Consider the following 19109-nt stretch of genomic DNA (forward strand, 5'->3'; position numbering starts at 1 on the left):
AGGTTGCTCTTAAGGGTTGGATTTCATATGCTGCATCAACAAATTTACTAGGAAGGGGCTCTGACACAGCCTTGTCTGTCTTCTAGGTCTGGAGTTGCTCTGGATGTTTCTGCATATTTCACATGCCATGCATTCAGAAGTGGGCAAAGGACAGCCTTTTCCTAATATCTTCTCCCTTGACAGATGATGATTTTGGAAAAAGGGATTATCCATGGCCATGGTAGGCTTTTACGGTTTTATTTTGAAAGCTGCTTTTATATGGTGGAATAGTTGAACAATAACTTTTGAAAAGAAGAGTGGGTATAGCGACATATAAACTTAAAAAGAATGTGTGTTCCAGTCTCACCTTTAACATGAATAAAGTGATGTTTCCTGAACCAATTAGGACTTTGGCCATTTTTATTCACTTTATCACAGATATGAGTTTTCAAAGGCCTCACTGCAATCCAGAGCCTGTTTCCTCATCCCATCCCACTTAACGAATTTTTAAGCTATCCTTTTAAGCTCATCAGACCCAGGACCCATTTATGCATTTAAACCCCACCCCCCAAAATAGCAGCTGCCTTGTTTCTCTCCTTATAGAAGTAATTGAAAGACAATTATACGCCACACTGAAATGATATACGCAGAGAAAGTGTGCGCGTATCCATGTGTGTGCACATATAAATATATATATCCAGAAGAGAACGAAGCTATTGCCTGTTCTTTTTATTTTTGGACAACAAAGGGTTGTATCCAGTAGTATCTGTCTGCCAACAGGATGGCAACTGTTAGTGCAGTGGTGCTGGACCACTGTCAGCCTGAGGGCTGAATTCAGTTTCGGAGATGCTCCCGGGGGCTGCATTCCAGTGATGGGTGGGGCTGAAGGCAAACGGGGCAGGGCCAAAATACCAGCATATTTTAGCTTAAAGCCAGTAACTAAGCCTTAAGAGATGCATGCAAAATCCAGGGAACCAACAACAGATTGATGGTCAGGGGAAAGACCCATCTGGGGAACACTGGAAGGCCAGCTTGGGACCCCAGGAGGGCTGGATTTGGTCCCCCAGGAGGGCTGGATTTGACCTGTGGGCTTGAAGTTCTGCAGACCCATGTTAGCAGAATGGATCCCCCTGCAATCTCCCAAATCTACTCCAGAGGGTAGATTTCATAAGGTTTTAAATTACTTCCTGTCAACCTGTGGTTTATATACTAAATTGTTCCGAGAGAGTTCACCTTTTTCCTTCCTACTTGCTGCTGTGTTTTTGTTCTGTTGTTTATTTGCCAAGTTCCTCACTTGCAACTTGCTATATCCAGAGCAGATTTGGGGGAGGGCATGGAGGACTGCAGGGGAAGGGGGAATCAGTTTGTAGGAGGGCAGAGGGGAAGGGGAAGTTTTGTCGTTCAGAGTTGAAGTCTGCTTGTGTAGTGTTGGATATTGCCCCAGATTTTTGTTATTTGCAAGCTAAGACTTCTGCGCCATTTACAATAGACCTGAATTGGGTTTGGGAGGGCCTCTAAGTGGGTTAGAGTATGGACCTCCGTATGGACAGAGGTCTGTAACATTGTTCAGGAGGCAGCAACTCAATCCATCCCAAAGAGAAAGAAATGCAAGAAAGTAAAGTGGCTGTCTCATGAGGCTTTACAAGTAGCTGAGGAAAGAAGGGAAGCGGAAAGCAAGGGAGAAAGGGGAAGATATACCCAACTGAATGCAGAGTTCCAGAGAATAGCAAGGAGAGACAAGAAGGCCTTCTTAAATGAACAATGCAAAGAAATCGAGGAAAACAACAGAATGGGAAAGACTAGAGAACTCTTCAAGAAAATTGGAGATCTCAAGGGAACGTTTTGTGCAAAGACGGGCATGATAAATAACAAAGAAGGCAGGGACGTAACAGAAGCAGATGAGATTAAGAAGAGGTGGCAAGAATACACAGAAGAACTATACAGGAAAGATCTGAATGTCCCTGATAGCCATGATAGTGCGGTCACTGAACTTGAGCTGGACATCCTAGAGAGTGAAGTCAAGTGGGCCTTAGGAAGCATTCCTAACAACAAAGCTAGCGGAGATGACAGTATTCCAGCTGAGCTATTTAAAATCCTAAAAGATGATGCTGTTAAAGTGCTGCACTCAATATGCCAACAAATTTGGAACACTCCACAGTGGCCACAAGACTGGAAAAGGTGAGTTTACATTCCAATTCCAAAGAAGGGCAATGCCAAAGAGTGCTCAAACTACCATACAATTGCGCTCATTTCACATGCCAGCAAGGTGATGCTCAAAATCCTACAAGCTAGGCTTCAGCAGTATGTGAACCGAAACTACCAGAAGTACAAGCTGGGTTTCGAAGAGGCAGAGGAACTAGAGATCAAATCGCCAACATTCGCTGGATCATGGAGAATGCAAGAGAATTCCAGAAAAACATCTATTTCTGCTTCATTGGCTACGCTAAAGCCTTTGATTGTGTGGATCACAACGAACTGTGGCAAATTCTTAAAGTGATGGGAGTACCAGACCACCTTACCTGTCTCCTGAGAAACCTGTACGAGGGTCAAGAAGCAACAGTAAGAACCGGACATGGAACAACCGATTGGTTCAAAATTGGGAAAGGAATACAACAAGGCTGCATATTGTCTCCCTGCTTATTTAACTTATATGCAGAGTACATCATGAGAAACGCCGGGTTGGATGAATCACAGGTCGGAATTGAGATTGCCGGGAGAATTATCAGCAACCTCAGATATGCAGACGATACCACCCTAATGGCAGAAAGCGAAGAGGATCTCAAGAGCCTCTTGTTGAGGGTGAAATTGGAGAGTGCAAAAGCTGGTTTGAAACTCAACATTAAAAAAACGAAGATCATGGCATCTGGCCCCATCACTTCCTGGCATATAGAAGGGGAAGAAATGGAAGCTGTGACAGATTTTTTTTTTGGGCTCCAAGATCACCGCAGACGGTGACTGTAGCCATGAAATTAAAAGACGCTTGCTCCTTGGGAGGAAACCTATGGCAGACCCAGACAGCATAGTAAGAAGCAGAGACATCACCTTGCCGTCAAAGGTCCGTCTAATCAAAGCTATGGTTTTCCCAGTAGCAACGTATGGCTGTGAGAGCTGGACTATAAGGAAGGCTGAGCGCCGAAGAATTGATGCTTTCGAACTGTGGTGCTGGAGAAGACTCTAACGAGTCCCCTGGACTGCAAGGAGGTCAAATCAGTCCATCCTAAAGGAAATCAACCCTGAGTGCTCATTGGAAGGACAGATAATGAAGCTGAAGCTCCAATATTTTGGCCACCTAATGCGAAGAGAAAACTCCCTGGAAAAGACCCTGATGCTGGGAAAGACTGAAGGCCAAAGGAGAAGGGGACGGCAGAGGATGAGATGGCTAGATAGCATCACGGATGCAATGAATATGAACTTGAGCACGCTCCGGGAGAGAGCGTAGGACAGGAAGGCCTGGCGTGCTATGGTCCATGGGGTCACGAAGAGTCGGACATGACTGAACGACTGAACAACAACAACAACAATGCGAAGAGAAAACTCCCTGGAAAAGACCCTGATGCTGGGAAAGACTGAAGGCAAAAGGAGAAGGGGACGGCAGAGGATGAGATGGCTAGACAGCATTACTGATGCAATGAATATGAACTTGAGCACGCTCCGGGAGAGAGCGCAGGACAGGAAGGCCTGGCGTGCTATGGTCCATGGGGTCACGAAGAGTCGGACACGACTGAACGACTGAACAACAACAACTAAGTGGGTTGCATCTGAAGATATCAACCCATGTTCTCTGCTCAGTGGTTCCTGCTGCCCAGCCTGTTAACACAACAAAAGTCCAAGGATCAAGTTAGGCTCTGATACAATAGCAGCATATTGACATAATGAGGAGCCACCTACTCCAGAATTGCTGCAGTAGTAACTAGTGCTCATGCCATGGTTTCTGGACTTGCCCAGCCAGCTGACTTGCTGTTGTGAGAGTTTTCTGTTACCTGGAAATGATGAGCCGTCAGGAAGAGTTCTCTGATTAATTCAGCCATGCTTTAAAAAATATTTTTTTTAAATTACATTTGCCCGTTCTCTGCATCCACTGTCTCTGGGAGCCAACACACCCTCAGCTAGGAATGTTGGAGGAATCCATCCTGTGGGTCACGTTCACTGAGCTTTCAGCAGCTTGGCCCCCTGGACTCCAGCTCACCCATGAGCTGGCCCAACTCGATCTGTATCAAGTGGATTTTTGGCTGTTTTTCTCCTCAAAATTGGCGTTTATACAAACTGTGGATACCATTTGCGTAAGTTACACAAATTTTGCCATAATTTGTATAAATTGCAACCGTAATATGCTTAATTTGTGCAAATTGTGCCTGAGAATTGCAGGTGCAATATGCACAAGGTAAGCATATTTGTGGCTGCACTTTGTACAAGTTAAGCATATTTTCAGCCACAAATTATGGCTGAAATTTGTGTAACGTGCAGATTGTAGGGGAAATTTGTGTAAATGCCAATTTTAAGGGATGAAAAGTTCCCGGATTTAAGGAAAAAGCCCCCGGCGCAGCTCGCAAATGCAAACCAAGCTGGGGGCTTTGGGGAAATCTAGTGCGTCCAAAGAGGGCCAGATTTTCCCACCATGGCCATCCCTATCCTCAGCAGGCTAAAATAAGTTCACTCATATGTTCTCTGTGTTTGCCAGACATTTGCATTCACTCCATGTGTGGTTACAACAAAGTCTTAAGTTGAACTTTACTTTGGAGTATCAGTTGTGCCATGTGATTAAAAATTAGCATTTAGCATCTGTGCTGGCATAGTGTGTTTGTGACTGCATCACCATTGGCCTAAAGTGTGGTTGCAATAATATCTTCTTCTTGAGTTGAAATTTACTGGACTCTCCATGAATCCCCCACCCCACCGTTTCAGTCCAAAATGCAGGTTTGAGTACAAGCGATCCGAGACTCCCACTCGCTACTACTGCTACTGTGGAAAGGTGGAGGATCCGCCACTGGACCCTTGGCTGGTTCCCCATTCTTGTGGCCAAGTATGTGAAAGAGATTTCAAGCCTCCGTGTGGACACAAGTGCCTACTGCTTTGTCACCCAGGTATGTAAAGTTAATGTAGTTATCGATAAGCTAAGCTATCACGAAAGCCAAGCTGCTTGAAAGCATAGGATAATGTGGATTTAAATGTGGCTATGTGTTGAGAGAATTAAGTTTTGCAGCAGGTAACATTATGAAAAGCGATCAATAAGTGAAAGCTTTGGGGTACTGCCACTTATGGACTGTTTATTTTTTCTCTCTTTTTCTCGTGCTGACTGGCCTAGGTCAGCCAGTGAGCTTCATGGTTTTCTGGTCCATTCTCTTGATTATACTGCAGTGGCTAGGCAACTCAAGGCAGCATCTGTTGGGATGTCTATTTCTTAATACTGTTTCCTTTTGGTCTTTCTAGGTCCTTGTCCACCTTGTCCAAAGATGGTCACAATAACCTGTTACTGTAGGAAGGCTAAGCCTGTGCCACGGAGATGCAGCACAAAAGAATGGTCATGTCAGCTGCCCTGTGGACGGAAACTTCCATGTGGACAACACAGCTGTGAGAAACCTTGCCATCCAGGTAGATATAGCTATGTCAGAAAGGGGTGTGTGTGTTTTGGCAAATTGATTCTCTTTTATATTTACATTTGTCTGTAGGATCAACTTTCTTCCCTCCTGCTGCCACTTGCCCCATCGGAAAAAATATTTCAGATGATCTCTCTCCAGACTAATTTCTAATCGTTTACTCCACCTTACTTTTAGGAGACTGTCAACCCTGTCCAAGAGTCAGTGAGCAAAGTTGCATCTGTGGTAGACAAGTAGCAGAAAGACTTTGTGCAAGTCCTTTATGGCAGTGTGATCAGGTACATTTTCTTTAATAATTGCCATCTTAATTTGTCATCAAATATATAGAGCTTTGCTTTACAAGAATGGTGGCAGATACTTAACTCCCTCCCAGCCTGCAAGAAAACCTTGTGGGTCAACATGAGGAGCAAAGGGTTTTAAGATATGAATTGGTGGAGGGGTGGGTGGGGGGAGAGGAATTTTAGTCCCAGTTCATATGTTCAACAGCTACATGCAAACATCTGCTGCCCCACTGCTGAGTCATGACCCAGCTGGAAGTATGTGTAGGTGCTGGTTGTCTGAATTATTTCCTCCAGATAGGAGCCATTTTTGTTTGCAATAGCCTTTTTCCAAGTCACCACTACCAGCATATTGCTGTGGCTACATGCAAGGCTTTTGGTCATACAAGTGTCCATGCCATGCAGTGGGGTCTTTCCGAGCTCCCTATGCCCCCCAAATACTCCTGAGAGTCTGGGGTGGGGGCTTCAATGGTGTAGAATGTGGTGTGGTAGGGGGAAGTGGGCTGAAAGGGTGGCTGTCTTTTGTGAGTGGAAGTGCCTTCAGCTCACATAAGAGCAGGCTTGGATCTAAGCCATAGCTCTAGAGCAGGGCTGGGCAACTGGTGGCTGTCCAGATGTTTTGGCCTACAACTCCCGACATCCCTCACCTTTGGCTATGCTGGCTAGGGCTGATGGGAGTTGTAGGCCAACAACACAAAGTTGCTCACTCCTTCTTTAGAGTCAGTGGCCACCCTTGTGCAAGTGGCTGCCAATAAAAAACATTTTATAAGATACCCATTACTTGATCATGGATGTGATACGCTCCAGCAAATGTTGTATTTTATAATTATTGTAAGTCTGTAAACCACTTTGAGGACTTAGTGCTGACTCAGTGGTATGCTGTAGATTGGCATAAAAATGTGGAAACCAACATTTTAACTACTTATTTGCCTCCCTCGTGGCATGGCCGCCCTCTTTTGCACATGAATTTCCCAGCAGGGAAATTTCAGCATTTTCAGCTTTTTCACCTTTTCCACACAGCTGTTAAAGGTATAGGCGCCCTGTCCTACTTGGTACCCGGCCTTCCTACCTCCAGCCTAGGGCTGTGGGCAGTCGGGCACTTTCTGACAGGTCCCTTGCGAATGTGTGTGGGCATGGGCATGCACAGTGCCCCTATGCATTCCATATCCCTCCCATTTGCAGGCCTTCTTTCCCTCAGCTGCTGTAATGACAAGAATGTTGCTGGTGACAGTATGAAAGCTTTAGTTGTTCTGTGTTTAAAATCTGAAGTACTAGAAAGTGTAATCTAAGGCAGGTGGGCAGAAGGTAGATCTCCAGGTGTTTTGGACTTCAACCCCTAGAAGCACCTACTAGCATAGCTAATGGTCAGGAATGCTGTGAGCTGGTCCAAACCCTCTGGAGATCTATTTGATGTTCACCCCTGATCCAAGGAATGGAAGAATTACTGTCATAAGTAATTACTGTCTCATCTTTTGTTGCTGAATAAGGCTAATGTAACTTTTAACAAAGCTTTATTTCATAAGGTTTTAAATTACTTCCTGTCAACCTGTGGTTTATATACTAAATTGTTCCGAGAGAGTTCACCTTTTTCCTTCCTGCTTGCTGCTGGGTTTTTGTCCTTTTGTTTATTTGCCAAGTTCCTCACTTGCAACTGCTATATGTGTTTTCCCATCAGGTTTGTGGTGAAACATTGCCTTGTGGCTATCATGCCTGTGAACAGATTTGTCATGGTGGCTCCTGTGGGGAATGTCCTCGATCTGGGAAAAGGTCTTGTCCGTGTGGAAAATCAAGTAAGTGTTTGTTTATTCTTTGCTTATCTTATTTGGCACGCATCCGGTTGGCCAATGTGGTTGAGCTCTGTAAAACTGAAATAATCCAAACGGCATTTATTAATAAGCTGATTACAGAAAAGCTGCAACGGTTTGGTTAAATGCTTATACTGGCATCAGCTTATTTAAACATTGCCACAAATGATGTTAACACAAGCCCTGCTTGTATCTGTGATCTAATTAATTAAATTAGATCACAGATACAAAAGCAAAGTATTCCCACTTAATTCCATGTCTTGATGCAACATCATTTTTTAAATGAAATGAGGAGAAACATGAAAATGTAGGTTGCTCTTTTCAATTGTATATCAAATGGCAACAACTTTATAATTTTATTTTGACTTCTACTTAGAATTTTCTTTGCCATGTACGGAGGATGTGCCTACTTGCGGAGACAGTTGCGACAAGGCTCTTGAATGTGGGATTCATAGATGTTCGCAGCGCTGCCATCGAGGTCCTTGTGAAATCTGTAGACAGGTTAGCATTTCTCTTCCAATTCAGTCATGTGTTTTTGAATAATTTTGTATTATTTTAGGGCTTCTCAGTGAGCTTCTGTGAGGCATTGGTGGAACTGAACACTTCTTTGTTTTGGAGTGGGGCTGTCCCTTCCTCTCTGAGCCCAGAAACTTCCCATCTCCATGGATTCTTGTGAAACAAACCTCACAGCTCCCGGTTTCTATTTTTTAAAGCCAGTACTACTTCAGACTGCAAGTCTGAATTAAGAATGTACATCTAAACAATTTTTAAAAATCCCTACACATAGAAAACTAACATGCCAGAGAAGAATTCTAGCCTAGCTTTCCCCTGAAAGGCTAGCTTTCTATGTGCAATGATATTACGTATGGTGGAGCATTCAGTTATCTTACTATGCTTTCTCAGGACATATGTCTCTATCTACTCTACTCTGTTAACTATTCGGACATGTCTGCAAACTACTCTATATTCAGGAAATATAGGATCCCTTCTGGAACACAAATGACTGGGAGAGATTTAATTCAAAGGTGTTATGGGAACCATTTCCCACTGTGACCCTGACTCTCTTCTGCCAGAAGACAAGTTGCTGTCAGGCCAGTAGAGCTGGCCCAGAAATACCAAAATACACAGGAGCACAGTGTGAGTAACTTTGAGTTAAAGTCTGGGTAGCAGATTGCGCTTGTAAGGTAAGCTTAGAAGAGCAACAGAGATGAGATCAGAGCTTTTCCAGAAATTGAATTTTATTGAGAGAGTGTAAGAAAATGGCAATCTGAGAGTTAACTGTGAAGGCTGTCCCAGAGTTGACATGGGGCGAGAAGTGATTCTGTCAAGGAGAATATGTGGTGGACTGCTTCAGCTTCTAAGGAAATGGGGAATTGAAAAACGGCTGAGAGAGAAAGAGGGAGAGAGAGATCTTTCCTCCCTTGTGTTCTGTCCAAAACAGGGAGGAGAAGCAGGGATTCTTAGTGTCAAGGTAAATCCAAAAAGAAGGTACAAAGAAGAAATTTCCTCAGCAACGGCAAAGCTTTACTCAGTAAAATTTACTGTGTGGAATCCACTGGATGTCAGAGGGTAGAAAAAAGGCCAGTATTCCAGACTTAGTCAGGCTATGTTTATCACAGCAAGACCTTTTTCTGGAATCACCTAGAGTTTTGGGGTTTGGAGATACAGGAACAGGCACCCAGTCTGGGAGCCAGGCAGACTGAGTGTATCCTAGCAAAGCCACTCTCCTGGAAGAACATGGGAAAAACTGCTTGCTCAGTTCAGGTAGTCGAAGGGAGCAATCTTACCGGGATAGCTGTCTGCCTCCGAACTCAGAGGCGACCGCTTATCCAATGCAGGGCAGGAGAAGCGTGGGGGGATTGTCCCCTCCGCGCTTCAGCCACCCTGCATTTGCAGCTGGACATCTGATTTCAGCTGTCTAGCCGTGAGAAGTTGGAGCGTGGGAAGCAGTGGCTGAACAGCACGTTGGATGTGTCGTACCGGATTTTCGACTTCCCTGCCCCGGCACGCCCCCAAGAATGCTCCATTTTTGCCGCTCCACACTCCTCTTCCGAGCACGGGGCCATTCTGCACTGCCTACGAGGCAGCGCGGGATGGGTGGAAGGTCGGTTCTCAGGAAACCGCCTTATCCTATAGCTGTCTAGTCGCTGACTAGCGGCCATAGGATTGCCCCCTAACTCAGTTAAAGTAGGGTGGGCATGGAAAACTGAGTTCTAGGTGCACAAAAGGAAGACTTGTCTTTTGCTGCTTAACAGAGGAGGGGGTTTAGGCATTAGGTGGAGTTTAAAGTGCATCTTATAAAGGACACTCCAGCACTTAGGGCTCTCCATAGCTAAATGATGGTTGATGCAATGTTGCTTTGATTAGAGAGGAACACAGGAAGATTGAGCATTAGTGATTTCAAGCAGATTCACAGTCATAGGTAACCTAGTGCCTTCCAGATGTTTTAGACAACACCTCCCATAATCCTGAAATTCCCCAGGCTGATGGGCATTGTAGTCAAAAACATCCGGAGGGCACTACCAGCTTGCCTGTCCCTGGTATAGAGAGTGGATACATTCCCTTGTCCATTTCAGCAGAAGGTTTTGGTGGGAACTTTCAAGTGCATTTTGTCCCAGCTTCCTAGATCTCTCCAGCCTTCCTGTCCACACAGAATACACCCTTTTGAGCCAAGATGCTCATGAGGGGGGAAACACAATGTGGGCAGAGTATTGCTGCCTGGCAACATGTCTGGAAGGCAAGTGTCTCCATCTCTGGCTGCACTGAGGTGGTCCTCCAGGTCAGGGATAGGAAACCTGTGCCCTCTGGATGATGTTGGACTGTGATTCCTATCAGCCCCAGCCAGCATGGCCAATGGTCAAGGATGATGGGAGCAGTAGAGGCCATGAAATGGTTTCTTTCAGGCCTCTTATCACAACATGTCAGGAAACATCTGTGCAGGTTAATTGCCACCATCTGTTATCAGATCCCTTTAACATGCTACTTTTTCTCTTCTTAAGATTTCTGTTCGCAGAGCCTATAGTTCCATGAGTCTTCTTATCAGTGATATACCCTGATTTTGATATGATTCATTTATGTCTGTTAGCTTTAGTTTTCTTCCATCCATATCTTTACAGGAAGTTGAAAAGCAGTGCCGCTGTGGAAAGCATACAAAGCAGATGCCCTGCCATAAGCTATACCTTTGTGAAACAAAGTGTGCAAAAATTCGTGACTGTCAAAAACACCAATGCAAGAGGAAGGCAAGTATTCAAGATGCATCAACCTTGTATTTTTAGCTAGAGTCACCTGGAAGTTTGGTTCAGCATCCAAAATTCTTTTGCTTCCAAGAAGCAGCCTATACATTTAAACATGTGAATGCATTTGAGAAAGACACAACAGTTTTCAGCTTATGGGGTGGGCTATATTGCTGTCCCTTTCTGTAGGACTTCCTTGTACTGCATTTCCATTCATGAAAAGAAATTAGGTTCGTTAGGAATGTTCTAATTCACAGAACCGATCCTATTAAAGTACCTACACTATGAAAGCTATACAGAATGTGGAGGTAGTAGTTCTTATTGGACAAGCTTGTTGAATCAATTAAAAAAAAAGAAATGCTACTTTTGCTATGCATGAGCTCTCCTCGGGCAAAAAGGGAATAGATTTGAAAGGTCCAAAGGACTGGGATGAGGAATGGAGAAGAGGCATATGTTCTTGCTTGGTATTAAATGCACTAGCACTTCAAATCTCACAGGCAGATATACAGGAGAAGTTATGGGGATGGCTGGGGCTGATAGGGATTGTAGTCCAACCTCACCTGGAGGATACCAGGTTGCCTTGTCCTGTAATAGTACAGGACAAAGCAACTTGTCCTTCAGAGGAGGGAGTTTCCTCAGGTTCACCACAGGGGAAGAAAGGATTAATTTCCCCCTTCATGCCTGCTGCATTCCAATAATGTTCTGTTCCCCCCAGCTGATGCTACTTGTCTTTGAAAAAACAGTATATTAAATGCAAAGAAGCATTTAACTTCACATGTAGTTTGGTCCTTAGAGACTCAGTTTGATCTTGTTTTATAAACCTCTTAATTAGCGTGCACACTCCTTTTTAAAAACAACAGCTAATCCTTTTAGCAGAATCACAGATATGCGTGTAGATTCTGTGAGCTGTTGCTGCAGTACAATATATACAGTTTGTAAAAAGCAAAATATTTAACAATAATACTTAGTGCTTTGGATTATCCAAGTGTTTTTCATAAATTATCTTGGTGATCTTCGGAACACCCTTGTAATGTAACCCATTACATATTGTGGTTAGGGAGTTCCGGCTAAGGTAATAGTAGCTTATGGCCATCCAGTTAGTTCATGAGTGAGGCAAGATTTGGATTGTATACTTCTCAGCTTTATAGTCTTAGTCCCTACATGACACCAGTTCTCTAACCAGAACTTGCCTTCCATTATCCTGTCAAAAGATAATTATTCCTGCTTGAAAACTAATAAAAGCTCCATCCATGTATGCTTGACCTTCAATCTGCTAAAACATTTTAAAATGGCAACAGATTTTCTGAAGGTAATGCCTCAAGAAAGGGACGTGTTGATTTGTCTTTGACATAGTTGATGTTTTTTTTAAAAAAATTATGATTTCTTCCTTGTAGACAGAGTTTTATAGCATAATCCTTTGCATGCTTACTCAGAAATGTACTGATGGCCACCAATTTTGATGGCTTTAAAAGCGGATTAGTTAAATTCATGGAGAATAAGGCTATCAATGACCACTAGTCCTGGTGGCTATATGCTACCTTCAGTATCAGAGGCAGTATGGTTTCATACACCAGTTGCTGGAAAACACAAGGAGGGTGCTATTGCACTCATGTCCTGCTTGTAGGTTTCCCACAGGCAGCTGGTTGGCTACTGTGTGAACAGAATGCTGGATTAGATGGGCCTTGGTCTGATCCAGCATATCTCTTATGGACTGGCCACTCTGCACTGCTGGACTGGTGAGAGAAAAGAACTGAGGGGAGAGGATTGTTCCACCATCTACAGCTGGCTGGTTGCTTGCTGCCTGTAAAACGCCCCCCACCCCATCTCCCAGTATCCTGCCTTGCGTCAGCCTGTGCTGACTGCAGAGTGAGTGGGAACACCTGCCGAAGTTTTCTCCAGCCAACCGGAGCAGAATGCTATCTCTAAGCCTTGAAATCTCCAGGCATCGTGGAGACTTAAAAACTGCCCTGCTACAAGGTGGTGGGCCACCCCCAAAGGGGGCGCGCCCCTGTGGTTTGCCCCTTTGGTTTGCCATGAGGGCAAGGGTGCCTTCCATCTTCTCTTCCTTTTGGATTATTTACATCCTGGTCATCTATTGATTGCCTGTATTGTGTGAAGTGTTGTGGGTGAAGTGAGGTGTCTCTGAGTGAGAGCAGGGCTCCTCTGCCAACAGCAGTTCTTCATATGTTATTGTTGCCCACCCTGGGTGAGAGACGGGATAGAGGCTTCATATCCCACAACTACTTCTCTGCCCAGGGTGGGAGCCTGTGGTAGCTTGAAGTGGAGTTTACCCTGGGTGAGAGCCGGGGGGAGAACTGCTTTGCCACCTTCCAGGTGAGATAGAATGAGCATGAACCAATGGAAGATGGTTACATGGCTAGGAAATAGCACTTTACTTGTTCTCTGCTTTATTTGGTTGATTAACAAGCCTGATGTCCTAACTGTGACCAGTGGCTGGTTACAACCATAATTATAAACTGTGACTGTATTAGTTTGGTTGGGAGTGATTGTTGGATGAGTGGAGTGTATGAGTTGAATGGTTGATTGTATATTTGAATGTTGGATGGCTGTGGAGAGTGTGTGGGTATTTTACGGTGATAAGGATGTGCCTAGGAGACTCTAATGCAGGGACCCATGGAGGAGGCACCACTATTCCAGTGACTTGGGGCAGAAGGAGATACAGCAGGAGGAGGCGGTTGGGATATCAAAGTAGAATAGGCCACAGGTGTTTATACACTGTTCCCCTTCTACCCCCCTTCTCTAGCTCTCATGTAGCTGGTAGCTCTTCCACTGTGCCCTCCTGTCTTGTGGTGCTGCTAGTTAATGCCAGATCGGTCTGCAATAAGACCGCACTCATTCACGATTTAATCGTGGATGAGAGGGCTGACCTGGCGTGTATCACTGAGAATTGGGTGGGTGAGCTAGGTGGAGTCAACCTGACTCAGGTCTGCCCACCTGGGTTCTCAGTGCAGCACCAACATAGGTTGGAGGGCCGGGGGGTGGGGGAGTTGCCGTGGTTCATAGAACTTCCATCTCTATCACCAGGAGACCACTCTACCTTGGAATGGGCCTTGAGGGGTTGCACCTGGTGTTGGGCCATAGAGACAGATTGGGGATGCTGCTGGTGTACTGCCCACCCTGCTGCCCAGCATCCTCCCTGACTGAGCTGGCAGAGGCAGTCGCAAGTGTGGTGTTGAAGGAACCCAGGACGGTGGTTCTGGGTGACTTCAACTTCCATGCTGAGGCTGTCTCCGGAGTTCCAGCTCAGGACTTCATGGCCTCCATAACAACCATGGGGCTGTCTCAGTATGTCATCGGCCCAACACATAAAGCAGGGCACACCCTTGATTTCGTTTTTGCTCCAACTTGTGAGATGGGTAGTCTGAAGATTGGGGGGCTCCAAGTAACCCCATTGTCATGGTCAGACCATTTCCTGGTGAGATTTGAACTTAGGGCATTACTCTCCTCCCGCGGTGGTGGGGGACCTATTTGGATGGTCCGCCCCAGGAGACTGATGGAATCCAATGGATTTCTGAATGCTCTTGGGGATTTTCCAGTGGAGAGAGCTGGTGATCCAGCTGAGGCCCTAGCCTCACTGTGGAACAGTAAGATGCGGAGGGCCATCGACATGATCGCACCTGAGTGCCCTTTCTGGCACCGTGGAGCCCGTTCTGCTCCCTGGTATACTGGGGGCTGCGGTCAATGAAACAGGCTGGACGTCGGCTGGAGCGCAAATGGCGCAAGACTTGAGGTGAAGACGACCGAGCACTCTCTAGAGTGCATAATGGTGCCTATTGTGTGGCAGTGTGGGCAGCAAAGAAGGTTTATTTTGCTACCTCCATTGCGTCCTCAAGTAGCCATCCAGCGGAGCTCTTCCGGGTGGTCCAGCGGTTGTTAACATCTTCCCCAATAAATGGGGCCTTGGCCCCGTCGAGGACCCGCTGTGACCTTTTTGCATTGCACTTTGAGGACAAAATCGCTTGTCTCTACAGTGACCTTGATGCTGTTGTTAGTGCAGTACCAGTCGAGGTGTCTGATGCCACCATCTGCCCGACTTTGTGGGATCAGTTCCAGTTGTTACGGCCTGATGATGTGGACAAGATGCTTTCAATAATGTGACCGACCATGTGCCCTCTTGATCCCTCTCCCTCCACGCTAATAAGAGCTAGTTGAAGGCGTGGGTGACTGGGTGGGTCCAGGGAGTGAAAAATGCTTCCCTATGGGAAGGGGTGGTCCCTGCTGTCCTTAAGGAGGCAGTAGTGCGGCCACTCCTGAAGAAGCCTGGACCCAACAGTATTAGACCACTACCGCCCAGTCACAAATACCCCTTTTCTAGGGAAGGTACTTGAGAGGGTTGTGGCGAACCAATTGCACGCACTCTTGGAGGATACTGATTATCTAGACCCATTTCAGTCTGGGTTTCATTCTGGTTACGGGACTGAATCAGCCTTGGTCGCCCTGATGGATGACCTTCATCGAAAGAGGGGGAGTGCAACCCTGTTGATTCTGCTCAATCTCTCATCAGCTTTTGATACCATTGACCATGGTATCCTCCTGGATTGACTCCATGGGATGGGTATTGGAGGTACTGTGCTACAGTGGTTCCAGTCCTACGTATGGGGCTGATTTCAGAGAGTAACATTGGGTGACTATTCCTCGGTCCCTTGGCAATTGAGCTGTGGGGTGCCGCAGGGTACCATCCTGTCCCCAATGCTGTTTAACATCTATATGAAGCCGCTGGGAGCGTGCATTAGGAGATTTGGAGCTAAATGCCATCAGTATGCTGATGACATGCAGCTCTATCTCCCTGTGACATCTGAATCAGGAGAGGCTGTGCAAGTCCTGAATCAGTGCCTAGACTCAATAATGGGCTGGATGAGGGCCAGTAAACTGAAGCTGAATCCTGGCAAGATGGAAGCCCTGTGGGTGAGTGGTTCCCAGGTCTGGGAGATAGGCTCATTGCCTGTGCTGGATGGGGTTGCACTCCCTCTGAAAGATCAGGTCCGTAGTCTGGGGATACTCCTAGACCCATCATTGTCTCTGGAGGCCCAAGTGGTCACGGCAGCTCGGAGTGCCTTTTACCAGCTTCGGCTGGTTTGACAGCTACGGCCTCTCCTGAACAGGGATAGTTTGGCCACAGCGGTACATGCATTAGTAACCTCAAGACTGGATTATTGCAATGTGCTCTTTGTGGGGCTGCCCTTAAGGCTGGTCCGGAAGCTGGAGCTAGTGCAGAATGCAGCAGCTTGGCTGTTGTCAGGAGCTGCCCCTTTTCAGCATGTAACTCCTTTGCTGAGGGAACTGCATTGGCTGCCTATTTGCTACCGGGCCAGGTTTAAGGTATTAGTACTAGTGTACAAAGCCCTAAACAACTTGGGACCAGGATACCTGAGAGAGTGCTTTCTCCCTTACCAACCTGCCCGGTCACTGAGGTCATCAGAGGGCATGTTCCTGGTGGTTCCACATGGACCTATGGCCCGGTTGGAGTCCACCAGGAGAAGAGCCTTCAGTGTGGTGGCTCCCTTCCTGTGGAATTCCCTGCCTTTAGAGGTCAGGCAGGCACCAACATTGCGTTTCTTGAAAGACGTTGTTCTTTCAAGAGGCCTTCCTTGCATGACCAGCCGTGGTTTATTGACTTCCTTGGGATTTGTCTTTTTAAAAATTTTTTTTTACTCTTTTAACGCTTTTAACCATTGTTTTATTCTTTTATCATGTTGTTCACTGCTCTGAAATCTTCTGATGAGGAGTAGTATATAAATATTTTAAATAAATAAATAAATAAAAATACATGTTCTTAAATAATTCCCACTGTGTTCAAAGGGACTCACTGCCAGGTTAGTGTCTATAGGTTTGCAGTCTTCGACAGTAATTGCTATACTTCAAAACATCTGTATTTTCTAGTGTTGTTCTGGAAATTGCCCAGCCTGTGATCAAGCCTGTGGACGAACTTTAGGATGTCGGAATCACAAGTGTCCTTCAGTCTGCCACAGAGGTAAGAGTGTGGAGGAAATCTTTCTTGTAGCCATTCAACCTAAATTGCTCTTTTTAAAACTTAGCAGGGTCTTTGTCTGTTATAGAAAACATATAGTTCACAATTTCTTATCACTCAGAGTCCTTATTAAGTGTCTAGCCTCCTTTGGTAGGGGGATGTCCAAGATGGAAAGGTGACAGCGATGTATATCAAAGCATGAGTAGTGAAAAGCTGCGAGCGCAAACGTTCAGAGCTCATTATTTGAGTTCTCCTCTTTTTAAGGGACTGGTCCCAGGTTGTTAATGGTTCTTACGAAGGGAACATTATAGAGCAGCTGTAACATGCTGTTTGGCACATATCATGTTGATTATTATATTTACACAGTTACTCACATGGTAGTCAGGTTTGGACAATCACCGGGGAAAAGAAGCCATGATGGCTTCTTTTCCCCAGTGATTGTCCGAACCCGACTACTATGTGAATAACTGTATATATACAATTTACACAGTGGCACGTGTAGGGCAGGGAAAAGCAGCCACAGTGGCTTCCCCTGCCCGCTGCATATGCTGCTTGCGCACCTGCCATTTTCCTAATTACCCTTGCCGTGGTGTGGGTTGCCATGTTGTCTGAACCTGGTGAGGTATGTGGCGAAGGTGGCTTCCAAACCATCCCATAACGCATGGCTTGTTGTTGGGGTTAGAGGTTAGGTTGGAAACCATCACTACCACCACCCCCAGGCACCTCGGCTGTGGTGAGGGTAATTAGGGAAATGGGAAGTGCGCGAGCGGCACGCGTGCGGAAAAGAAGCCACCATGAGTTCTTTTCCTCCACTGATCGTCTAAATCCGGCCAATCAGTTGCTATGCTTTTGGTTTGTGAAATACTTGGAATATCTGAGGCTGAATAAGTTGCTCATCTCTGGCTAAACACTATAATACATTTTCTTTTTCTATTGTTATATTTCTCCCACCCTCAATTTTTCATTCTACCAAAGCTTATTCGTATTTGTTCAGAGATGCTTGAGGAGTACAAATGTTGAGATTTTATGAACATAAGGGAAACATTTGCATTTCTGCTGTCTGTGATTTTAAAAAAAGGCTTTTTGTAAAGGTCAGAAATACAGTGTTCTCTTTTGACTTTTCTGAAAGTAGAGAGAGGTGTTATCTATTTTGTTGTTCATATGAATTCATGAAATATAAATAATACATTTTTGGTGCTGCAACTTGGTCAGTCTTAAGTCTTCTGAATTCATAATACTGTTATGAGCTTTAATTATTCCGACCAAACACTTTCTTTCTCCAGTTCCTCATATAACTTGCACAATAGAGAAAATAAAGAATGCCTCCAAATTGTACTTGAAATGCTGGTTCTCTTATCAAATAAAATGGCAACAGTAGTCATTCTGAAGGCACATAGGGCAGCCACGTTGCTGAAGCTAAGCAGGCCCGGGTCTGGTCAGTGCTTGGAGGAGAGACCGGCTGGGAACTATGTGTAGCCAGCTTGAGTTCCACAATGGAAGAAAGGTGGGAAAGAAATATAATAAATAAATAATATCAGAGTAGTTCTGCCGGTGTAGATGGCTTCTAAAGTAAATGGTGTTAACTACGTTTTCCAAAACTGGTTACTTAATGGTGTTTGTGTTAACTTTAGGTAGCTGCTACCCATGTCCTGAGACTGTGGATGTGAAGTGCAATTGTGGCAAAACTCTTCTCAAAGTACCCTGTGGCAGAGAACGTACCACCAAACCCCCCAGGTGCAAAGAACTATGCAGGTGAGCATCTGAGTTGTATCTTTACAAACATGCAAAATTTGGGATCCAAAGACCTGCTTTAGGTGCACCAAAGGATTTAGGCATGTCCAAAAGCATTTTTGACTCTCCCCTTTGAGCATCAGACCTTTATTCCATATCGCAAAACTGCTTTTGAACGTCCCCTTGCTTTCAAAAGCAACTTCATTTTCTGAGGCATAGTAGTTAATGTTACCAGAAGCATTAAGATCCCTCAGGTACACAGAAGTATTTGTGCGATTATTCGGATCCCAGCCAAGGTTTGTGTCCAACATTTCTGGATTATTTTTGATGCATGTTTTAAAATATTTCTATATTGCTAGGAAGATAAAGCATACAAATCAGTAGCCTCTTAAGCTGGGCTGTCTGTATTCTGCATCAAAAAGGCCCCCAGATGCAGAATTCATATTAGCAAATTCAGTGTTTTTTAGTGAGGACTGTCATGGCAGAGATCAAGAAGGAAG

General features: G+C 45.2%; 1 protein-coding gene across 2 annotated transcripts in view; it reads left to right on the forward strand.

Annotated features, from left to right (window-relative positions):
- Nucleotides 1-19109, forward strand: part of NFXL1 (nuclear transcription factor, X-box binding like 1) — a 100199-nt gene that overhangs the window by 13154 nt on the left and 67936 nt on the right. For both annotated transcript variants that reach the window (XM_084856851.1, XM_084856850.1), the window contains exons 4-12: nt 87-220; nt 4882-5060; nt 5407-5568; nt 5751-5851; nt 7527-7641; nt 8033-8157; nt 10773-10895; nt 16791-16881; nt 18510-18630. In XM_084856851.1, coding sequence (XP_084712977.1) covers nt 87-220; nt 4882-5060; nt 5407-5568; nt 5751-5851; nt 7527-7641; nt 8033-8157; nt 10773-10895; nt 16791-16881; nt 18510-18630 — 1151 coding nt within the window. The remainder of the gene's footprint in view (nt 1-86; nt 221-4881; nt 5061-5406; nt 5569-5750; nt 5852-7526; nt 7642-8032; nt 8158-10772; nt 10896-16790; nt 16882-18509; nt 18631-19109) is intronic.

Source organism: Heloderma suspectum, chromosome 5 (genome assembly GCF_057233095.1).
Source record: "Heloderma suspectum isolate Gila_16-S chromosome 5, 16-S_ref, whole genome shotgun sequence".
Classification (NCBI taxonomy): domain Eukaryota; kingdom Metazoa; phylum Chordata; class Lepidosauria; order Squamata; family Helodermatidae; genus Heloderma; species Heloderma suspectum.